General features: G+C 44.1%; 2 protein-coding genes across 13 annotated transcripts in view; both read right to left on the bottom strand.

Annotated features, from left to right (window-relative positions):
* The window catches only part of AKAP8L (A-kinase anchoring protein 8 like), a 41,729-nt gene extending 21,126 nt beyond the window's left edge, over positions 1-20,603 (bottom strand). For 4 of the 5 annotated variants that reach the window (XM_084838420.1, XM_084838421.1, XM_084838423.1 and 1 more), the window contains exons 1-2: positions 8,666-8,767; positions 642-674 (exon numbers count right to left, since the gene is read on the bottom strand). In XM_084838420.1, the coding sequence (XP_084694546.1) occupies positions 642-674; positions 8,666-8,678 (46 nt within the window). In that variant the 5' untranslated portion in view covers positions 8,679-8,767. Of the gene's footprint in view, positions 1-641; positions 675-8,665; positions 8,768-20,553 lie in introns of those variants that run through there. The other variant, XM_084838422.1, reaches the window with a different exon arrangement.
* Positions 20,604-21,818: 1,215 nt separating this feature from the next.
* WIZ (WIZ zinc finger) overlaps positions 21,819-24,464 on the bottom strand; it is a 94,025-nt gene continuing 91,379 nt past the window's right edge. For all 8 annotated transcript variants that reach the window (XM_084838401.1, XM_084838399.1, XM_084838400.1 and 5 more), the window contains 2 exons: positions 23,831-24,023; positions 21,819-23,531 (listed from right to left, as the gene is read on the bottom strand). In XM_084838401.1, coding sequence (XP_084694527.1) covers positions 23,375-23,531; positions 23,831-24,023 — 350 coding nt within the window. In that variant the 3' untranslated portion in view covers positions 21,819-23,374. The remainder of the gene's footprint in view (positions 23,532-23,830; positions 24,024-24,464) is intronic.

The raw sequence follows: 24,464 nt of genomic DNA, 5'->3' as shown, positions 1-24,464 counted from the left end.
AAAAATCAGTGCAATCCTATGCATGTTTACTTGAAAGTAAGTCCCACTCTGTCCCATATAGTTTATTCCCAGGTGTGCGCAGGACTGCAGTCAAAGAGTGAATTCCCATGAAACAATGATCAAGAGAGTCCATGGTGCTTTGTTCCTCTTTCCACATTTGGAGAACAGCTAGGCAAGCAAGCAGAACTTGATTTCAATCCTATGCACACTTTCTTGAGAGTAAGTCCAACTAAAGTAACTAGGACACTTCTGAGTAAACATGCACAGGATTGCACTGTTAGCATTACTTGCTACAGTCATCTTAGGAAGTGGTAAACAGATAAACTGCTGTCTGCATTCAATATGCAGATTATCAAAGAGGAGTCATACATAATCATTTTCAGCAGTTTTACTGTCAGACAGAAGCAAGTATTGCAACATAAACCTAGACTTAAACAATGGGAGAAAGGTGCATAAGTGGCAGAAGCAGGTATTAGGATGAGATAATACAATGAACCTGTGAAAAATGTGATATATCGGAATTACTTTCTGGCTACATAAATTTATTTTATTTATTTAAAACATTTGTATCCCGCTCTATATCATTAGGATCTCATTAGTTGTATATGTATTAGCACTTTATTAAGATTTATGGTACTTGCCTCTATTTGTGCCTGAGTTCCAGTTTCCATAACCTAGAAAGAAGATACCAAACGGATGTCAAAACCTGTGTTAGTTATAAGGGTGTTCCAGATATAACCAAAACAAAATATTATTCAGTGGTATCATTAAACAAGTCTTACATGAATATCCATTGAACAAAAGCTAAATCAGGAGATAAACCACAATAAAAATCTCACTTGATAGCAGAAAGTTATCCCACTTTTTTGTAAAAAAAAAAAAAGTTACAATGCATTGACCCGAGACAGGAAGAATATAGAGAAAAAAAAAGGCTGGCTGCACTGCCCATGGTCTAAGTCACAGGCTACAATATTATGTAATCCTCTTCTGGTATCTATCAATACTTGCTCCTACTGTAACTCTAACCTGGGGTTACAGAGACCTGGTTTACACGTAACGACAATGCAGAGTATGGGTTGAGTATAGGTTGTCGTTGAATCGTGGATTGCTGTTGAATTGCGGGTTGTTGTTATGTGCGAATCCTGCACTGTGGTTTAACTATGGGTTCTTAACCATGAATAACCCAGGAAGAGAAGTTATGGTTTGTTGTTGGGTTGTGAACTCTGGGTTTAGAGATCAGGAGAAGGCCACACAATCACCTGCTCCCTGTCCCTCCCCTCTCATGTAGGAATTGCCCCACCTCATCATCCCTCTCTACCCTCATTCACGATTGTGTATAACTGTTGCTAATCTAGTTGAGGGACTACCTAAACATGGTTTCTTAGGTGCACCCATTACTAGGGTTACCAACATTTACACATAACAATGAACAATGGTAGAGGGGGATAATGCGGAATTCCACATAAGGTGTGAGGGGTGATGCAATCATGCACATCTTCTCCATAAACCGTAGCTATATATTACACTATACTTCCCCTAAGAATGGAAATAACTACTAAGTAGAGATGTAAAATTTCCAGAAATTTTGAAGCCATGGGAAAAAAATAGAATTTTGGGGGGATAGGAGAATATATGCAATAATTATTTTCTGAACAAACTGATTTTACTGCTTAAACAATGTAAAATGGTTCATTTATAGCATAGCTAGAGTATAAAATTGAACTATTTGGCATATTTATGAAATTTACAGGGCAAACATGCATGTTTATTCAAAAGCAAAATCCACACGGTTTAGTAGAACTTACTTGCAGGTAAGTGCACATAGGATTGCAGCCTCAAAAATATAGATGCCTTAGTTATGTACAAGCAAAATTGCAGATATACTCAATATTAGAGAGAGTGGAGGTGAGAGAGAGTGCTGCAAACTGCTATACCCTATGCTACCTAAGTGCATGTATCTCAGTTTTTAGCATCTGGGAAACAGGAAAAAGTAACTACTGAAAACTGAAGACACGCAATTTATAGTAAACAAAACTAAGTGTATTATTTGGATAGAAACAATCTCATACAGCCACAGTATTAATGCATCTTGGATATGAGTGTTGTATATGTTTACTGTATACACAGGAATTATCATTCTCTAATTTCAGTCTGGGTTCAGGCCCAATTTTGTGATAGAAATAGCCTTGGTAGATGACCTACACAGGAAACTAGACAGGGGAGTGCATCCCTATTGGTTCTGCTGGATCTCTTGGCGGTATTTGATACCATCAACCATTGTATCCTTGTAGGACGTCTGGAGGATAGGAAACTTGGGGGCCACCTTTTTACATTGGTTCCAGTTCTACTTGGCTGAGCATTCCCAAAAGGTGGTGCTACAGATCTACTGCTCAACACCTTGGCCTTTTGTCTGTGAGATTCCTCAGAACTCTGTTTTGTTGCCTATGCGCTCTAACGTCTACATAAGGCCACTGGAGGAGGTCATTTGGAGTTTGGGGTGTGGATTTCATCTATATGATGCTGATACCCAACATTTTCTCTCCTTTGCAACTGATGCCAAGGAAGCGGCTTAAATCCTAAACCGCTACCTGAATGGAGTGAGGATGGGGATGAACAAAGTGAGGCTCAATCTAGACAAGGAACACAGGAAGCTGCCTTATACTGTGTCAAACCATTGGTTCATCTAGCCCAGTATTGTCGACTCTGCCTGGCAGTGGCCCTCCAGGGTTTCAGGCAGGATTCTTTCCTAGCCCTACCTGGAGATGCTGGGGATTGAACCTAGGACCTTCTGCATGCAAAGTGGGTGCTCTATCACTGAGCTATGGCCCATCACTCTAACCTGGGATTGTAGGTACAACCTGTTCTGGATGAGAATGCGGAAAAGATACTTGCAACAGTTCAACCAAATACATACCCTCTTGATCTTTGCCCATCATGGCTAATTTGAGCTAGTCAAGGGGGTTTGACTGGGTGGTCCAGGGAGTGATAAATGCATAATTGTGTGAGGGAGTGGTGCCCACTGCCCTAGAAGAGGTGGTTGTGCTACCACTCCTAAAAAAGCTCTCCCTGGACTCGGAGAGTTATATTAACTATTGCCCAATCACTGCTACCTCCTTTCTGGGCAAGGGGCTTGAGAGGGTGGTGGCAGTGACTCAGCTGCAGACGTTCTTGGAGGATACTGATTACATAAATGCATTCTTATGTACCAATTTGGGTTTTGGCCTGTGTGTGGGACAGAATTGGCCTTGGTCATCCTGAAAGAAAACATTTATCAGAAGAGGGACAGAGGGAAGATGACCCTGTTACACTTACTCAATCTTTCAGCAGCTTTTGATTACTTTGACCATGGTATCATCCTGGACCAGCTCTATGGACTGAGAATTGGGGAAACTGTTTTACAGTGCTTCCACTCCTATCTACACAGTAGGGTACAGAGAGTAGCACTGGATACCTGTACCTCGGCCACCTGACAACTGTGCTGTGGGTGCTGCAAGGCACTATTTTGTCCCCAATGCTATTTGACATCTTTATCAGAGATGTGGAACCTCCAGCCCACAGGATTAACCCAGCTTGCAGAGGTTCCCCATCTGGCACACAGAGGCTTGGGCTCCCTCCACAGACACTGCCCACTTTCATCCCAAGCCCTGCTCCTTCTCCTGGAGGCTACCAGGGACTTGGAGAGGAGGCAGGAAAATGAACCTTCTACTAGAGGAGCAGCGTGCTATTTTCCTGCACAGAGAACAAGAAGTAGGAGCAAAGCCAGCTGCACACTCTGCTGGGGCTTGCAGGAACTCCTCCACGTGCCAGCCAAGTCCCTTCCCTTCATTTACCATCCCAATTGGAACAGCGAGCAATGCTCAAAGGAGATGCCCGACTCCTTCAACTGCCAGCCGGGTCCCTTCCCTTTGCACACTACCACAATTGCATCAGTACACAAAGGAAGTGTCCAATTTGACTGCCGCTTGGATGAACGGCTAACAGTGGATGACGGAGGTGCACAACTTAGAGGAAACGCTCCTCCAAACATCAGCCAAGTCCCTTTCTCCATGTGCAGAGGCACAGAGAAAGGAAAAAATAGACAGGGGTGGACTAGGTGACCCATTGGATTTGTCCAATGAGGCAATTCAGCCCCCAGATCAAAAAAGCTTCCCCACCCCTGACCTACATGAAGTCGCTGGAAGCAGTCATTAGGAGTTTTGGAACTAAGTGTCACCAGTATGGGATGACATCCAACTCTATTTCTCCATTATATCTGAGTCAGGAGAGGCCACGCATGGCCTAAGCTAGTGCTTGAATACAGCGGTGAGCTGGATGAGGACTAATAAACTGAAGCTGAATCCCAGTAAGGTGGAGGCACTGTGAATGAGTGGTTCCTGGATCCAGGAATCTGGATGAGGTTCCACTCCCCTTGAAGGAACTGATATGCAGTTTGGAGTTGCTTTAAGATTCATCATTGTCAATGGAAACCCAAGTGACCACTGTGGCATGAAGCACCATTCACTAGCTTCGGCTGATACACCAGCAATGCACTTTCCTGGACAGGGATAGTTTAGCTATTGTAATCCAGGCACTGTGTAACCTTGAGACTAGACTACTGTAATTTGCTCTACATGAGGTTGCCCTTGAGGCTGGCTCAGAACTTGCAGCCAGGCTGTTGAGTGGAATGCCTTGACACTTGTGCATATATAACACCTGCACTGAAAGAGCTGCACTGACTGTTGATTTGCTACCGAGCCAGGTTCAAGGTATTATTATTGACATATAAAGCCCTAAGAACCAGGTTACCTAAAAGAAAGTCTTCAACCTATATAGACCTGTTAAACCACTATTATCTTAAGGGGGGACTTGTTGTGTGTGCAACTTCTTGCAGAGTGCCATCTGAAGGCAACATGGTAACAGGCCTTCTCTGTGGTGGCACCCACCCTCTGGAATAACCTCCTGCTGGCAATACAGTCAGGTGCTTTGGATATTAAAAATGTTTCTGTTTATCCTGGCTTTTCCCAACTATTAACTGATTTAAGTTGTTTTAAGCCTTGTCTTACAGAGCCCTTAATTTATAATATTGCTGTGTCTTATTGTTTATTGTAAATCACTTCAGGTTTTTTTTAAAAATGGGAAGCGGTATATAAACATTTTAAATAACTATATAATTCAAGGTTCTAGTTTTGACCTACAAAGCCCTAAACCTCTTTGTTTAGGGGAACCTCTGGCTCACAGGCCAAACTTGGCACATAAGGCTAACCTATCTGACCCACACAGCCTCAGGCGAGGCCCCTCCCCGAAGCCCCAACCCTCTAAAGCGAAAAGTGGGAGAGCAACTCATTCACTTTGCTCCTCCTTCACTTTCCTCACATGGGGAAGGCAAAGGAGGAGTTATGCCACTACACGCTCAATGAGCATTTTAAGGCACTGAATTACTCCCAAAGTCAGGACTTTGCTCCTCCCCATGCAGGGAATGCAAAGGAGGAGCAAGGCCTGTGCCTCAGTGGGCTTCACTCTGTGCAGGCTTTCTCTGCCCAGAATAATCCTGCCCACAGCAAAGACAGTGCTCTGATTGAGGCACCAGCTGGACGCCCTGCCATAAACACCTTGGAGCCAAGATATGTGAAGAACTGCCTCCTTCTATATGAACCTTCCCATAATTTACAATCACCACTGGAGGACCTGTTATATGTCCCACCACCCAGACGGATTAGGTTGGTGGATACTTTAGACAGGGCCTTTTGAGTAACAGCAACTTGATTGCTGAATTCCATCTGAGAAAGATGAGATTGGCTCTTTCATTATTTTGTTTTTCAAGGGCAGTAAAGGCTGTTCTGTTCCATCAGACTTTTAATTCTGCTTAATGTTTTGTTTCTCTCCCATTTTAGTTTTAATGCCATTATCAAATGTTATGGGGTGTGTGTGTCAGGGGTTGCTCCTGTGTTCCTTGGTTTTATGAGAAGTTTTAATCATATTTCCATTGTACATCATCCCAGGCACCTGGCAGGCAGACAATGTGATTCATAAGTTTCCCAAATACATACATAATTCTGTAGATTGTCTTACATAAAACTCATCATACTACACATTTTCAGTGAGTGAGCACTTGTCTTAAAGACATTTCACTCATTCCAAAAGACAAAATATTTCATACAAGTTTTTTCTCCAACATTTCTCAAAACTTCCAATTTGTCTGCTGAAAATATTTAAAAAATGTCCTTGGAAACAAAGTCTCCAGCCCTCATTTTTGTTTTTTACTTAGGCCTTCTACTATTTAAGCACTGGTTCAGCTCCCTGTTGTTTAAGAGAACCTGATACCCTAACCCAAACTTCTCCAACCTAGTGACCTTCAGATTCAACTCCCATCAATCCTAGCCAGCATGGTCAATGGTCAGGAATCCTGGAAGCTGTAGTCCAAAACATCTGGAGGGTAACAGGTTGGAGAAGCCTGCCCTAACCCTACTTCTCTGAATTGAAATGTTAATGCCTCTATCACCAAAATGAGCCAAGTCCCCCAACTAGCATTCACCAGTCACAAGGAGCTACAACGAGCAATCTGCTATAAAGAGAAAGCCGAGCTACTCTCAGAAAGCAAGGTCTTCTGAAGCCTAAAACGCAGTCTTGTTACCAGAGATTATAAACACACCAATTCTGAGCAACTTGACTAGTATAATCCAAGATCTTTTTATTGCATTATGAAGTGGACTCTGCAGGGAAGTGCAGAGCGCCCAGATAAAACAAGACTGAAACAGTTTCATCAGATAAGATTTCAGATATCGTGAGAAGTGAAAATGTAGCTGACATGGAATAAAATTTTGAACATTCTTTATGTGAAAAAAAATCCAGAACAGGTCAATTGCCACTGCCACTCTAAGTTTCCACTTCTCACCAATATTAAGCTTAACTTCTGAAGAAAGAGGTGCTAGGCTTTGAACCTACTTACAACTTGCATTCTTTGACCTAAAAGCTCTGCTTGTATGGGGATGATTGCTGTTTCTCAGCAGTACTCTGATTATGCTCAGGGGGACCTGCTATTTTATTTGGATTCTTGATATCCAAGACAGATTCTAAGCTTAGAATCTTAGATTCTAAGCTTAGCAAGTCTCGGTTAGAAGTAAGCCTCACACCTGACCCACTAATCAAATAATTTACCATTACCATTTAGTTTCCCTCCAGATGTTTTAGCCTACAACTCCCATGATCCCTCATCCTTGACTATGCTGGCTAGGGCTGATGGGAGTTGCAGGCCAAAACATCTAGAGGGCCATAAGTTGCCCACCCCTGATTTAGTTTCGCTTATTTGTGATCCAAACAGGAACCACGTCTTTGGACTACCATTAGTTAAAAAAAACTTTGTTTCAGAATGAAGCTAATGGGTCAACCCACATAAAAGACATAGTTTTCACATTCCAATATCAAGACCCTACTCAAATACCTGAAGCCTAAAGTACAAGTGAGGTCAGGGTTAGAAAAATATTGACCATGGCTTCTTAAAACATATGAAGAGTGAATGGCATACACAGCATTATCATACATAGGACTCACAAAACTCCTACAGTAAGTGATCTGAAGAAGAATGTGTATTACTTTAAAGTGCACCTAAGCAACTCAAGAGATTGAGCAAATTGCTTTCTTTGAGGTTTTTAGATGAAGAGGCTAAGCAGTCCATGAAGCTCGTCTTCGGCATACTCTGTGATGCTTTGAGGGATGGGCACTGGGCTCTTAAGACTCTGTACAATTCTAACATTTGTAGTCTGGCAACCACAATAAAGAGGATACCTCAATTTTGTGCAGATTTGGTTGAACACAGGCATAAATGCAGGCACCATGTGTATGCAGGAGCAGGTAGCATTCCAGGAGAACACAAAGGTCGCATACATTCCCTCCACCGTGCTTTTAAAAACCCAGCTGAAGAAGAATCAAATATAAGCTTCTGAGACCCGAAAATAGGCGGCGGGGGGGGGGGGGGAGGATGTGCACCAGACCCATCTTTCTCAATAAACACATTATAGGAAACTCCTCCTTGGCAGATTCCCATTCTCAGTCCTAAAAAAGATCTAGGATGGTGGATGGGATTTAAGGGATGGACAACGAGGCCGTTATTCCAAGGGAAGCCACTGCCGATCTGACACGGGGAGCTTTTTTTGCGCCACCCTCGCACACCCACTTCTATTATAATGGCTCACAGAAAACCAAGCAGTGGCGTGCGCGTGTGCAGACGGTAGATATGCAGACACCCGCCCCGGCCCCCTCCTTTGCTCTGAGGCGGCGAGCGCAGAGGAGCAGGGCCGATATCCCGCTCCCTGATTCCCTTCCACGTTCACAGAATGAGGGAGCGGGAGCGCGCTGGCTGGCTGACTTAGGCACGCGGGGGGTGGCGGGAGACCAGGGCGGCGCACTCCGCGCGTATTGTCCGAAGACGCCCTCTCCCGCCCCGCACCTCGTTTGGCCGTAGCGACGAGCAGATGAGGCTGAACAGGCGCTTCAGCACCGAGCTACGGACGGGAGGGAGAGGGTCGCGACAGCAGCCCCCAGGAAAGGACGGAGGGCGACGCTGCTGACCCCACCCCCTGGGATGTTGACATGAGCTAGGCCTGGCCCTCCTTGTAGCTCACTCTCGGGGGAGCGCGACCTTCCCTCACGATCGGGACTCCCTTCCTTTTCCTCTCCGCACGATGCTCACCTGAATAGCTCATGATGGCGGCGGCGGTTGCTGTACAGCCCAGCCCCGCTCCTCGCACCCGTTACCTCCTGCGCCAGACGGCAACGGTAGGTTGTTGACCCCGCCTCCCGACACGGTTGGACGCGCACAGTCCCCTAACCCGTCAGCCATTGGCAACCGCGACCGTAAATCCCGCCCCCCCAGCGTGCAATCGGGCTGGTTGGTTTAAGTTCTCATATTTCATTTGACGTGAGAAACATCTATCAGAATCACTCTGGTTAACCTGTGGGCAATGGCAGATGCCAATTAAATATTGTCAGCAAATAACAGCGCTAGCTAGAAATCCCTAAACGGTCATTGGGGCTAAATGCTTGTCACTCACCAAGAGCCGAGGAGCGGCAGCCAATAACGGGTCCATGTTATCTCCAAGATTGCAGGGGTGCTGTTTTCTCTTGTTTTGTCTTTCAGTAGGAGGGACCACCAGCTTCTCCTATTGGCCACAAACAGCGAGGCTGAGCCCGCCTCCTATCAGCGAAATAGGTAACTAAACGGAAGGGATCCAACTTGTTCTGAATCCGACGGGCTACGGCGGGCACGATGCATAGCACGGAACAGCTTTCATATGGGGGCGCATCTCTTCCTCTCTGCACGCTCCCCTCCGGCCCCTCTACTGCTGTAGCGTTGTGTTGTGTGCTGATAAGGTGACAGTAACTACAGAATTCCATCATGGTCTGGAATGGGGCCTGTGCTGGCTCTAACCCTCAGTGAGAATCGGGCGATAGCTTGTCTGCTGACAGCTTCACCACTTCAAGGGCCTTCCTCCACAGAACAGCCCACAGCCTGTGAGCGCAATTACATCTTGCCTGTTTTGTAAAGGGTTGACGATGAATGGAGGCCTCCGCTTTGTGCCGCTCTCCCAGGCGGAAGGAGGCAGTTTACTTGCCACAATGGACGCACTTCCGAAATGGGGCCCTCACAGCCATGCACGATCATGGAAATTGCAAACACAAAAGACAAAAGGCCAAAGAAAAAAACGACCACAGCATCTGTACTACAAACAGCGAGCAACGAGAAAAGTTCCATACGAGGCTACAGCGATGGCAATCTTAAGAGGCCCGAGGGGATAGGCGGGAACTCGCTAGGGACATGCGCACTGGGACAGCGCGTGAGAGTCGCCAACAAAAATTCCTCAGCTGCAGACGTTTCCAGAACAGGGCTGCTGCAGGTGCAGAGCCTATTTGTGTGATGCAAAGAGACCACAAAGAACTAGTGTTCCATCACGGTCTGGAATGGGGCCTGTGTTGACTCTAACTCTCCATGAGCCAGAACCTTCTGCCTTTTATGAGGGTGCAGGAGGAAAAACGAAACATAACACAATGGGTATAATAAAGCGCAACCAGAAAATAGGGGTAGGGGGCAGTCTGCTTCCCCAAGGTATCAACTAGAACATAGGAAAATGGCTGGGTACTTCCTACTGAAGAACATCAGTGTGCTCCTCAGCACAGAAAGTTTCCTCCCAAGAAGAAAAAGCACAGACAGGACTTTTCCTCTGTGTGTGTGTGTCTCTTTCTTACACACACACACACACACACACACACACACACTGGTTTGAGTCTATAGATTCACTGCAACAACTTGTATGCAGTTAAAATGGATATAGCTGATATATCCTAATGCAGACTTTACAGCAGCCTATTTGATGCAAAGGCAGAGCTAAAGTTTTAATTTTTTTTTTTTGCTAAAATACAAGGGGTTCAAACTTACCTACAGATCAGTCCCTTCAATCTGGAAGCCACTGACTCCTTCAATCGTGTAAGGTTGTAGCATGCCAACCACCATGTATGTACATAAAGCCACGGCAGTTTCTGACATAGAAAACTGTCTTCATAGAATCATAGAATAGTAGGGTTGGAAGGGCCTATAAGACCATCTAGTCCAACCTCCTGCTCAATGCAGGTATCCAAGTACTCCTTCTTCCCTAGTCCATTGCAGATAATGGTTTTATGATGATGGGCTTCTCTCACAGCAGAACTTGTTCTCCAATGGCCTATGGGATTCTGGGCAGTTATGGTATCTCACCTTATTTGACATCTCTTAGGAAGCTATGTACAAGCTCAATGAGCATTTATACTTGCAAGACTGAATGTTCTACCAACAGCAGTGCTCCAGGGCAGATTTCTGAAAATCCCACTTCAAAACTGGTTGTGTCCATGCAAAGCAAGGGTCCCTGAAACGCTGACACATGTATTTTTATATTGTAAATTTTACTGATTTGAGATGCCACATAATTTATCCTCTTCTGCCCAACTTCCCAGGCCATCCAGATGAAAAACTGGTAATCAACTGTCTCTAGGATAAAATCCCATGTCACTGACAGGTGGCTAATTTCTTTCTAATCACGTGAACAAGAGCCAAGTTGTTTGACTGTATTAGTTGAACTAAAGAAATTGTAGCCTGTGTCCTGATATTTGTATACTTGTCTGTGTATTTTAACTTGAATGGGTCTAAACGACCGTAATAAAAGAATATTTGATGGGCTTCTCTCACAGCACTGGTGCAATGGACAGCATACAGCTGCCCATAGTTGTCCCTGCAGGTCAGGCAGGTGAGTTAATCAATTGCAAAACTTTCTACAGCTTGCCGCTTCAAGGAACAACTGACCACACCAGACTATTTACTGATACTGAAGTAGGGTAGAGTGGGAAAAATGATGATGCGTTAACTTTCTATAACTTGTGAGGGTGGTGGTTGGGGTTACTACATTGTATAATAACACAATGTGGTGCCACACTTAGGCTAGATCTACACTATTGCTTTATAGCGGTATTGAAGTGCACTGATAACTGTTGGGGTACATTCAATATACCGCTTTTGTACTGTTATTTCCTGCTTTTTATTCCACATTATCCAAAATACTGCAACAAATGTCATTGTATGTCCTACAGGGTATAAATGCACAAGAGGGATATAGTGTTATCTTGATGGAATCCTAATGATATGACACAAAAGGTGTCGATCTGGCCTTAATATGCTATGTAAACAGGCAATGCCCATCTACTGGCCAGTTACACATTGCCAAAAAGAGGGCATGCATCATTGATCCAAGTTTGGAAAAACGAAAAATTGGCTTCTCTAGTTCCTTGCAGGCCAAAATGATAGGCCAAGTGAAGCTTGGGCTGCAATCTTATATCCAGTTACCTGGGAGTAAACCCCTCTTCTGACAACTTTTCATTAGATGGCCTCTGCATTACAGGGCAATGCAATGCAGTATTCTTCTGTAGAAGTGAAACCATCCAGAATGAGGATCTGGGGTAAGTTTAACTGAACTAGATTCAAATGAAGAGTAGGTGGTGCCCAAATGTGAGCTGCAAGCCCCCGAGTCCTGGTTGTTTTCTTACCTCAGCCATGAATGCACTGGGTGGCGCTCTCTCTCCATCTCTTAGCCCTCAGTTGCAGTATGAGAATACTGACCTGCACTGCAGGGTTGCTGTATTACTAAAATGAGGTGTTTCGATTCATTACTGCTATTCACCATGAATATCTATACTGCCCTATATAAATGCTATATCATATTGTTAGCTCTAATTCAGGATAACAGATTTTGATATGACAGCCAAGCAGTACTTAATCTTGGACATCTACTCTAGATAAAGGATCCCTTGCAATCCTTTAACTTTTAGAGAATCAGTAACTGTATTGGATCAAGAACTCCTCCAACTGTGTGAGTCTAACAAAACATTTAGGCTGCAATCCTGTACTCACTTACCTGGAAGAAAACCCTGCTGAAATCAATGGGACTTATTTCTGAGTAGACATATATAGGATTGTTAATTTAAAAAGGAAGTGAGAGTTCGGTCTCCAACTGCTAATACATCTGTAAAGTTAAAATGCAAATAAGCCCCACTGAATCCAGTAAGATTTACTTCTGAATAAACATGCATAGGACCAGGCTAAACAAGAGTTCCTTTTTGCTTTTTGTTGTTGTTGTTGTTCAGTCGTTCAGTCGTGTCCGACTCTTCGTGACCCCATGGACCATAGCACGCCAGGCCTTCCTGTCCTGCGCTCTCTCCCGGAGCGTGCTCAAGTTCATATTCATTGCATCCGTGATGCTATCTAGCCATCTCATCCTCTGCCGTCCCCTTCTCCTTTTGCCTTCAGTCTTTCCCAGCATCAGGGTCTTTTCCAGGGAGTTTTCTCTTCGCATTAGGTGGCCAAAATATTGGAACTTCAGCTTCATTATCTGTCCTTCCAATGAGCACTCAGGGTTGCTTTCCTTTAGGATGGACTGATTTGACCTCCTTGCAGTCCAGGGGACTCGTAAGAGTCTTCTCCAGCACCACAGTTCTAAAGCATCAATTCTTCGGCGCTCAGCCTTCCTTATAGTCCAGCTCTCACAGCCATACATTACTACTGGGAAAACCATAGCTTTGATTAGACGGACCTTTGTCGGCAAGGTGATGTCTCTGCTTCTTACTATGCTGTCTAGGTTGGCCATAGCTTTCCTCCCAAGGAGCAAGCGTCTTTTAATTTCATGGCTGCAGTCACCGTCTGCGGTGATCTTGGAGCCCAAGAAAGTAAAATCTGTCACTGCTTCCATTTCTTCCCCTTCTATATGCCAGGAAATGATAGGGCCAGATGCCATGATCGTAGTTTTTTTAATGTTGAGTTTCAAACCAGCTTTTGCACTCTCCTCTTTCACCCTCAGCAAGAGGCTCTTGAGATCCTCTTTGCTTTCTGCCATTAGGGTGGTATCGTCTGCATATCGGAGGTTGTTGATAATTCTCCCAGCAATCTTAATTCCGACCTCTGATTCATCCAACCCGGCATTTCTCATGATGTGCTCTGCATATAAGTTAAATAAGCAGGGTGACAATATGCAGCCTTGTCGTACTCCTTTCCCAATTTTGAACCAATCGGTTGTTCCATGTCTGGTTCTGACTGTTGCTTCTTGACCCTCGTACAGGTTTCTCAGGAGACAGGTAAGGTGGTCTGGTACTCCCATCACTTTAAGCATTTGCCACAGTTTGTTGTGATCCACACAATCAAAGGCTTTAGCGTAGTCAATGAAGCAGAAATAGACGTTTTTCTGGAATTCTCTTGCTTTCTCCATGATCCAGCGAATGTTGGCGATTTGATCTCTAGTTCCTCTGCCTCTTCGAAACCCAGCTTGTACTTCCGGTAGTTCTCGGTTCACATACTGCTGAAGCCTAGCTTGTAGGATTTTGAGCATCACCTTGCTGGCATGTGAAATGAGCGCAATTGTGCGGTAGTTTGAACACTCTTTGGCGTTGCCCTTCTTTGGAATTGGAATGTAAACTGACCTTTTCCAGTCTTGTGACCACTGTTGAGTGTTCCAGATTTGTTGGCATATTGAATGCAGCACTTTAACAGCATCATCTTTTAGGATTTTAAATAGCTCAGCTGGAATACTGTCATCTCCGCTAGCTTTGTTGTTACTAATGCCTCCTAAGGCCCACTTGACTTCACTCTCTAGGATGTCCGGCTCAAGTTCAGTGACCGCACTATCATGGCTATCAGGGACATTCAGATCTTTCCTGTATAGTTCTTCTGTGTATTCTTGCCACCTCTTCTTAATCTCATCTGCTTCTGTTAGGTCCCTACCTTCTTTGTCCTTTATCATGCCCGTCTTTGCACAAAACGTTCCCTTGAGATCTCCAATTTTCTTGAAGAGATCTCTAGTCTTTCCCATTCTGTTGTTTTCCTCGATTTCTTGGCATTGTTCATGTAAGAAGGCCTTCTTGTCTCTCCTTGCTATTCTCTGGAACTCTGCATTCAGTTGGGTATATCTTCCCCTTTCTCCCTTTCGCTTCCCTTCTTTCGTCAGCTACTTGTAAAGCCTCATCAGACAGCCATTTTGCTTTCTTGCATTTCTTTTTCTTTGGGATGGATTTCGTTGCTGCCTCCTGAACAATGTTACGGACCTCCGTCCATAGTTCCTCAGGCACTCTGTCTATCAGGTCTAATCCCTGAAATCTATTCCTCACCTCCACTGTATATTCATCAGGGATATGATTTAGGTCATACCTGAACGGTTTAGTGGTTTTCCCGACGTTCTTCAATTTAAGCCGAAATTTTGCAAGAAGCAGCTCATGATCTGAGCCACAATCAGCTCCAGGTCTTGTTTTTACTGACTGTATGGAGCTTCTCCATCTTTGGCTGCAAAGGACATAATCAAGCTGATTTCGATATTGACCATCTGGTGACGTCCATGTGTAGAGTCGCCTCTTGTGCTGTTGGAAAAGAGTATTTGCTATGATCAGCATGTTCTCTTGGCAAAACTCTATTAGCTTTTGTCCTGCTTCATTTTGTACACCAAGGCCATGCCTGCCTGTTATCCCGGTGATTTCTTGACTTCCTACTTTAGCATTCCAATCCCCTATGATGAAGAGGACATCTTTTTTTGGTGTTAGTTCTAGAAGGTGTTGTAGGTCTTCATAGAACCGATCAACCTCAGCTTCTTCGGCCTCAGTGGTTGGGGCATAGACTTGAATTACTGTGATGTTGAATGGTTTGCCTTGGATTCGTACTGAGATCATTCTATCATTTTTAAGATTGTACCCCAATACTGCTTTTCCCACCCTTTTGTTGACTATGAGTGCTACTCCATTTCTTCTAAGGGATTCTTGCCATCATATCTACAATAGTAGATATGATGGTCACCTGAATTAAATTCGCCCATGCCTGTCCATTTTAGTTCGCTGATTCCCAAGATGTCGATGTTCAATCTTGCCATCTCATGTTTGACCACCTCCAGCTTACCTTGATTCATTGATCTGACATTCCAGGTTCCTAAACAATATTGTTCTTTACAGCATCGGATTTTCTTTTCACCACCAGACACATCCACAGCTGAGTGTCCTTTCGGGTTTGGCCCAGCCGCTTCACTCTTTCTGGCGCTACTTGGAGATACCCTCTGCTCTTCCCCAGTAGCATACTGGACACCTTCCGACCTGAGGGGCTCATCTTCCGGCGTCATCTCTTTTAGCCTTGTGATACGTTCCATGGGGTTTTCTTGGCAAGAATACTGCAGTGGGTTGCCATTTCCTTCTCCAGTGGAAATGCAAAAAGGAAATGCAAAAAGCATCCTTTTTGCTACCACATTTAAAAATAGTTGTTTTGCAAAAGCTTGGAAATGTAATAGTTGGTTCTTAAAGCATCCCAAATTCTTGGATTGTGCATTCAAAAGATGGTAATTTTTTTTCTTCACAAGCTCAAGAACTGGACATCAGAAGGTTATAGTAGAAGAATTTACAAGATTAAACTATGCAATGGATAATTGTTTGATGGTGACATCTGATTCTTTAATGCCATCACATCCAGAAGAAAATTTATGTTCTGCCTTCAATCTCATTCCTTTTTAAAGACATGATAAACAGGGCTCACTTGTGCTCAGACTTAAGAATTAGAATAGATTGTAGAGCTGTTCACACCGATATGTGTATATTAACGCAGTAAAGAGAGCAAGGGTCAAACATGTACAATGCTATGAGAGCAATGGCACTCTTGAAGAAGCTATTAAGCAGCATAGTCTAAGCTGTGGACTACCAAACCATGGCTTCTGAAGAACCTGCTGGTTAGCAGGGTAGGACTTGAGCTATAAGGTAATCTTACAATCTTAGACCCTTGGGTACACTCCATGCTTGAGCCCTGCCATAAAGTTATCTCCCAGATACCTTTTCTTTCTTTGTTTTTTTTTAACACATTTCTCTCCATTGGCTGCATCCCATTGTTTAAGTCTACTGCTGGCTTCCTTCAAGATTTAGTTTTGTGATTTTAACCCTTTGTCCTATACTTTGATCATTCTTTAGCTTGTTGCTTGACTCAAGGTTGGCTTAATAACTTGAATATGTTAATTATACATGCTAGTGCTTATACCTGTGTTCTGAGAGAAAGTATGTCCACCTAAACTCTTTTCTGCAAAACCCAGCCTCACCAACTTCTATACAGCCAAGTATCAAAGCAAATCTAACAAATTCATGCATAGCCTTGAATTGTGTTCTTTAAAAAAACACACACACACACACACACAATAGCACCTCAATTGCTGACTTGTTATACAATCCCTTCATGGACTAGATAAAATAATAATTCTGGAAGCATTAAAAACAGCTTGGTCTCTGCAGAATCTGTGGCAGAATCTCCTCACTTGTGGCTCTATTAATTTGAATTAGTGTTTGTTTCATCCTTCTACTACAGGGTCTCAGAACTATTGCAAATGGCAAGATGGCCTAACCTAGCCCCAGTAGATGGGCAAGTAAGTCTTTTCGCATCTCTTCATTTATGTTCAGCTTCCATTTCATTAATGTATTACTGGTAGAAAATTACAAACTCAGCAGTGGTGTGTATGTGACCTTTTAGTTGTGGCACAGCACGAGAGATTTTTCTCCCACATAATGTACCCTGCTATTACAGGAGTCTGGAGTTCTAGATAAAGGAATTCCCCACATTCAGGAATCTTTTCATTATTGCAATAATAAATACATTTAATGCCTCTTTCTTGGCTGTGTGGATCTTTTGGTCTTGGAGCAGGTTTGAGGCCTCAGTGAAGATCGCTGATTCATCAGGGCATTTGTGTGAGAACATTCTCTGTTTTCTAATAAAGTGCAAGCCTAAGCCAAAAGCTAACCCTCCTCACACATTTATTAAAGAGTTTCCCCTCTAGGTGGATTTGATCATGGAAGTTATAGCATTTAAGGGCACAATCCTATGCATGTTTAGACAGAAAAAACATCCTACAACTCCCAGCATTCCCCAGCCAGCCATGCTTGCTGGGGCATGCTGGGAGTTGTAGGACTTTTTTTCTGTCTAAACATGCATAGGATTGCACCCCAATTTAATTAATGTTGCCTTCTACCAGAAGGAACTGTGCTATAATGTCCTCTCAATGCTACTCAGTCTGACCTTGATTAGCAGTCTCATTTGTTGCTTCATTTCACAAGACGAGAACAAACACAAAATGCATATCATAGCGCTTGGAGAAAATGAAATACAAGAACTATTTCATATATTTCACACTTCCACACCAGTGGGACTCTGCTTTTAACCTCTACTGAGTAGAGGAGCAGGCACAGGCTAGTCTAGAACAATCACAAAGCTAGACACAAAAAGGGAAAAGAGGCAATGGAGGGACAGGACTCTCCAGTGGTGGTGACCTGCAAGGTGTGTGCAATGTTTGTTTTCTTGCCTGAGAACAACATGGCCTACACCTGCAACAAGTGCAAGTTGATCACGCTGCTGGAAGAAAAAGTAAGTGGACTGGAGCGGCGACTGTCGACCCTCCAGGGAATAAGAGAACACGAAGAGTTCTTGGACAGAATGGGGGAACTACAGCAGCAAAGGGAAGACCAGAAGCTTGAAGAGCAACAGCAAGATGAGGTAATGGGAAATGCTGAGGTGAAGAAAAATGGAGCAGAGGATACTCCTTGGAAAAGGGTGACAGTTAGGAGAAGAAGAACTAGACGCCACTCTGCACCAGTGGAAGCAGTGGAGCTGTGGAACCGATTCCAGGTACTTGCGGATGAGACTGGAGGACAGCCTGCAGAGGAAGAATCACAGGGGAACCTACATGAGAGTGAGCAAGAAGCTGAAGGTCAGTCAAACAGAGGCAATGAAACCCAGGCCTACAACAACAAGAAGAGAAGAGTGGTAGTAGTGGGAGACTCCTTGCTGCGTGGGATCGAGACCCAAGTATGTCGCGAAGACCCGTGGACTTGCCAGGTATGTTGTCTCCCGGGAGGATGGATTAGAGACATGACTGAAAGGTTGCCTGCACTCATAAAGCCCACTGACAGGTATCCCTTTCTTCTCATCCATGTGGGAACAAATGATACCGCCAAGCGGAGCTACGAAGAAATCACATCAGACTTTGAAGCTTTGGAAGGAAACTCAAGAACTTTGGGGCCCAGATAGTTTTCTCATCCATCCTTCCAGTAGTTAGAAGAGGGATAGAAAGGGAACAAAAAATACTCTAGGTGAATGACTGGCTACGAAGGTGGTGCTGACGAGAGAGATTTGGATTCTGGGACCACAGGCTATACTTCCTGGAAGATGGGCTGTTGGCAAGGGACGGGTTGCACCTCACAAAGGCTGGGAAGAATGTGTTTGGCCACAGCATGAAGAACTTCATCAGGAGGGCTTTAAACTGAATCCTACAGGGAAGGGAGATGTAATGTTGGGGGTAACAATGGACATACGCTCATGCACTGCAACAGAGAGAACAGCTCTGATAGGGCCCAATAATAGCCTTCAGACACATGTAGGAAGAAAGCCAGACTATGAAGCACATGGTCTTCGATGTCTATATACTAATGCCCAGAGTATGGGAAACAAACAGAACGAACTTGAACTCTTAATACAGGAGGGAAATTATGACTTGATAGGTATAACTGAGACTTGGTGGGATGACTGTCATGACTAGAATACAGCAATTGAAGGATATAACTTGTTCAAAAAGAACAGGAGGAACAGAAAGGGAGGTGGGGTTGCACTGTATGTGAAAAATACATATCTCTGCACAGAAATACAGGAGGATGAGTTTGGTAGCCCCATCGAGAGCATCTGGATCAAAATAAATGGAGCAAAGAATAAAAGGAACCTGGTGGTCAGAGTCTACTACCGACCACCCAACCAAGGAGAAGACGAGGATGAAACTTTTGAAAAGCAAATAGCCAATGTTTTAAGGAAGCATGATGTAGTAGTAATGGGGGACTTCAATTTCCCCGATATTTGTTGGGAGACAAATTCTGCAAAACATGGCCCCTCCATGAAATTCCTGACTTGTGTGGTAGATAACTTCCTCCTACAGAAAGTAGAGGAAGGAACTAGAGGATCGGCTATCCTTGACTTGATCCTAACCAACAGAGATGACTTAGTGGATAAAGTAGCAGTTACAAGAACTCTGGGGGAAAGCAACCATGTTGTACTTGAGTTCTTGGTTCTAAGGGAAGCAAAAGCCGAATGTAGTCAAACGCGTACCCTGGATTTTAGGACAGCTGATTTTAATAAACTCAGAACAATGATCAGTAAGGTCCCATGGCAAGTGACACTAACGAGAAAAGGAGTCCAAGATGGGTGGGAACTTTTAAAAAAGGAAGTTCTCAAGGCACAATTACAAACAATTCCAACATGAAGAAAAGGCGGAAGACAACAGAAGACGCCAATGTGGCTTCACAAAAAGCTTAGGGATGACCTGAAAACAAAAAAGGACACATATAGGAAGTGGAAAGAAGGCCAAGTAACAAAGGAAGAGTACAGGCAGGTAGCACAGAATTGCAGGGATGGCGTCAGGAAGGCTAAAGCTAAGAACGAGCTGAGGTTAGCGAGGGATGCTAAAAGCAACAAAAAGGCTTTATTCAGCTACATGCATAGTAAAAGGCACAGGAAAGAAATGGTTGTTCAGCTATTAAATAAGGATGGCAAAATGATAACAGATGACAAAGAAAAGGCAGAGGTGCTCAATTCCTACTTTGGCTCAGTCTTCTCCCAAAAGAAGATGTAGGTAAGTTATTTGAGGACCGTGGGAAATAGTCTGGCACTGACTATATCAGTGATAATTGATTGCAGGGAGAGAAGGAGCATAGTACTGTCACAGCTTACCACCAGCACACAGTTGCACACAGTCATGCCAGTTCAGCTTCTTCAGAAAAACAAAGTGGTTCTGAAGGGCCATGCAGAAAATTCCATATCTTCCTATTAACATTTGCACCTTGCCCCACCATGTAATGACGCATAGCCTATATTAAACTCCATGTTTTGAGGTTTTGCCCTTTTAAGCTAAGGGATACAAGAATTTTGCTCTCCTCAAGAGATAATTTGTTAATAGGTTGAATACAAGGCCTTTGGGGAGGGGACAACAAACAGCAATAAGAGCGGTCTACTGTAAAAATTACCAGAAAGCTATAATGGCCATAAAATCTTTCCCCACTGCAACACCAAGCTTCATTCGTGAGACAGGCCCTCTCCAGGGAACAAATAGTTGGCTCAAGTCCAAAGACAGAATCTCAAGAAGTATTAACAAATTAGTTCCTTCTGATCTTAATGCCTATGAAGATGCGAGAGGGAAGAGTCAATTCCAAAAGGTAACAAAGCTGCAAAACATTATAAACAGGGTTGAAGCGCAATTTAAATACATTTTAAATCAATCATATGGGTTTTAGTTGATCAATTAAATTTGCAGATGGGTAAAACAATATTCTTGAAGCAATAGCCTTTGTTTTAAAGATGATGCACACATATGTCATATCAAACATTTTAGAAGTGGCAATCCTCCTGGGTGTAAGAGAAGGGGGAAAGCCTCTTTTAAGATGGTGCTTGCCATCTGTATTTTTTTCTTTTAGAAGGTGTATTAAAAATAACATTTCTTTCGTGCAAACTGCCATGGGACACACAATTCTGCCTACTTCCCTTCCCGGGTTAATTCTTCCTTAGTCCAGCCAACATGACTCTGGATGGAAAGTTATGGTGTTGCTGATCCTTAATTTAAAGTGATGGCAACAGCAACAATTTCTCCTACCTCAATCCCCTCTTCCCCCCACCCCTGCCTGGCCCGTAGTGTTGGGAGGATTGCTCTTAGCACAGAAGGATAGGAAGTGACATGGCAGTAGCTCAGCAATGCAATGTTTGTGACTATATTGTCACACTAGTCAAACTACTGGAACCTGGCCCTTATATATTGTGAAGATTTCTCTCACCAATGCATCATTCTGCGCTGTGAGATTTGCACATACCTTTAGTTGGATACCTGGACTGAAATCAAGGATTAAGCCCCTGCTTCAGTCTAAGAGAAACCCGGTGCAACATATGTTGAGGCGGTCATGCTGTTTTGTGTTGGAGCATCCTTCTGTACTGTAGGTGCTTGTGGAGAAAAAAAAGGCTTGATATGGCGGCTTTGATTTCATAATGTGACTGTGCTGCTCTGCCTGCTCTGGGAGGATACATTTTATAAAAAGCAGAATTATTCTAAACATCAAAAACAGAGGAAGAAGTTGCAGATGGTGAAATACATGCACACCTGTGAAGATAGTGAGCCTTCAAGTGATCCCATCACACTTTCATGCACAGCCTTCATTATCTGTTCTACTGTATTCCTGTGTGGGTTTGGTTCAGAATTTATTGGCAGTTGAGAAGGGAAAAATACTCTCAACACTGGGAAAATGAAAGCAATTTTTTTAAAAGCATAGTCTTCAAAAACTCACTTGCTAAGGCATACTTAAAAAGCAAGCGATACTGCGAGTTTCCATGTATACTGGATAATGAAGCCTAGGATTTTCCTCAGGAAACAGCTTCCACATCCACTGGTAAGGCTCTTAGATTCCCCCTCTACGGAGAAACCACAATACATTTCTCCCACATTTATACAGAGAATCAGAAAGCACACACTCAGGATTCTCCATTTTGTTTCCAGAACAGAAGTTTAATCTAATATACATATTCCTAGGTACAGTAATAACCAGAATATGCCCATTGAAAAAGTTAAAAGGTAATTTCCCTCCAGGCTCTGCTCAGCCTGGGTTCCAAATAAAAACGAATGCTTGTTATTTCTACACAAAACTAGAGTTTAAAAAGTTGAGGTTCTATGAAGAGAGAGAGGAGAGCAACAGTGACCAAGAACAGGAAAACAGAAATTCCAGTAGGACCTACTGTTGCTGCTTTGGGAACTGCACCAAGTGCCTGTGAGAAAAGAGAAACATAGCGTCCCTCCACCAAGCCAGCCACAAGACCATGCTGCCCCAAGCCCTTCAAGTACTCTTGGACAGGACTTGCTTATCCAGAGTTGGCCAGAAGGACACGTCATCCCTGATTTTAGGCAGAGATCACCTACAGGACATCATTAGCCATTCTTAAGCCCAACCAACACTAAATATACGGAAGAACCATACATCTCTGCCAAAATCTCATTGCCACAATATGGCAGAGCTGGATTCCCTACAGGGTCCCAGTGAAATGGACAGGATAACCAAGTGACATCAGGAAGAGAGGAAAAGGAGAAATGTATATGGTCAAGGAGTTCATGATTTCCCCTTTAACGTAGGTGGTACTGAGACCCCTATTACACATAGGTTAGGGGACGTGAACATGCACAACAGGATCCAACGTCTACAGAAACTAAAGACCTGTCACCTAAGGAGTCAAACATACATTAATGCTAGGGTCACATACAGAATCAATAGCTTTTCCCACAAAGCAATGTAGCTCTGCTTCCACCCTCCCAGCTTGAGTATGCTTGGCCTCAAACAGACCCTCATGTTCACAACTTTCACTAGAACCTCATATTCACGACTCTCACCATCACATCTCCCACACCCTGAACTGTAACAGAGCGAGTGCATGCTTCCTCCTTGTAACGAGAGTGTGTCTTTGGAGAAACTTGCATTCTCTGGAAGGACAAGGAAATTCCCATTTTACTTTGTTCCACACCTTCCCTCTGTGCAGACAGAATGCACTCAAGCAAACTCCAATCTGGAATACCACTGCCGTCAATAGGGAGCATCTCCAACAAAAACAGCATGGTTTATTTAGTGCTCAAACTCTGGGACTCTTCTCCCAAGCCCCCCAAAGTCCAAGTAAGTCTACAGACACCTGGACTCTAGTGAAGCTGTGGGACCCAGAAAGTCAAATACTGCTTTCACCCCCGTTTGTTAACCGTTAATCTTGTTCATTTGGAAAGGTGACAGAGAAACCCTGGAATGCTGGTGCTTCCTAAGAGCTTTGCTACTGGGCCTCGGCTACAGGTGGTGCTGCAGGCACATCGGTCCCACTTCGCAAGGCATCTGCCTTGGAGAAGTTAGTTTCCAAGATGTGGCGTTGGAGGTGCCGCACCCACTCCTCTTGGATGGAGAGGGGCCCCTGGAATTCCACTTCACAAAACCTGCACAAAGAGAACACAACGTCTGTTCAAGCCAATTTGAAGAATTATTCATCACAAAGTACATAGTGAAACCCTCTAAAGGTACATAGTGAAACCCTCTAAAGGTACATAGACCAAAAAAAGGGGGGAAAGACTGCCTGTTCATCTCTTGGCCTGCCTTCGAGAGGCCTGGAGCAATAGGGACTATCCTCTGTAATACATCTGAGATCACACCACAGACAGTATAGTCAGAGATACTGCCCACTATTCTGACTTCACTGCAAACAGGGGAATGAGCAAGATGGAGCAATGGCACAAACCTGCACTTTAGTGTGTAGATGTTGCCTACAAACTTCACCAACGAGGTCTGTGGTGGCCTAGGAACCAAGGAGGGCACAGGTCTCACTCTGGGGGGTGGCTGGCGGACCTCTTCCACTTTCTGCTGCACATCACTGGTCTCCTCTTCCCGAGGTGGAGGAGCCTCAATGGGCTTGGCCTGTCTTCGTTCAAACTCTAACGACAGAAGGAAAGCTAATTTCAGATAGGATGGTGCAATACAGCAAACAGCACTGGCTGCGACAGAATTGGGATGAAAATGAGTTTGCTTTGGAAAATAAAGGTGTGTGTGGGGGGGAGCAGGATTTAAGAAGTCTAAAAGCCATGCAGGATTTCCTAAGCAACTCTGCCTGCTCAGGAGTACAGAAACTTGTGGAATAACGTTGTCATCCTGTCTCCCCTGTCATCCTGTCTCCCTTGTAACTAAGATCTTAGCATACCAGTCTATTAGGTAACTTCACTGAAGCCCTTTGCTGGAACTAGCCAAAGTATTAGAACGGGGAGGCGGATATCCCAGTGAGGTGTCTGGGAACAGTGGGAAATCAGATCTGTGCCTGCACCTCCCTCCCCCATGAGGAAGACCGTGCCTCCTCTACCAAGAAAGCTTCCCCTGACTGT

This window comes from Heloderma suspectum, chromosome 2 (genome assembly GCF_057233095.1).
Source record: "Heloderma suspectum isolate Gila_16-S chromosome 2, 16-S_ref, whole genome shotgun sequence".
NCBI lineage: Eukaryota > Metazoa > Chordata > Lepidosauria > Squamata > Helodermatidae > Heloderma > Heloderma suspectum.
Note: the sequence above shows the minus strand (reverse complement) of the source record. Positions and strands in the feature narration are given on the sequence as shown.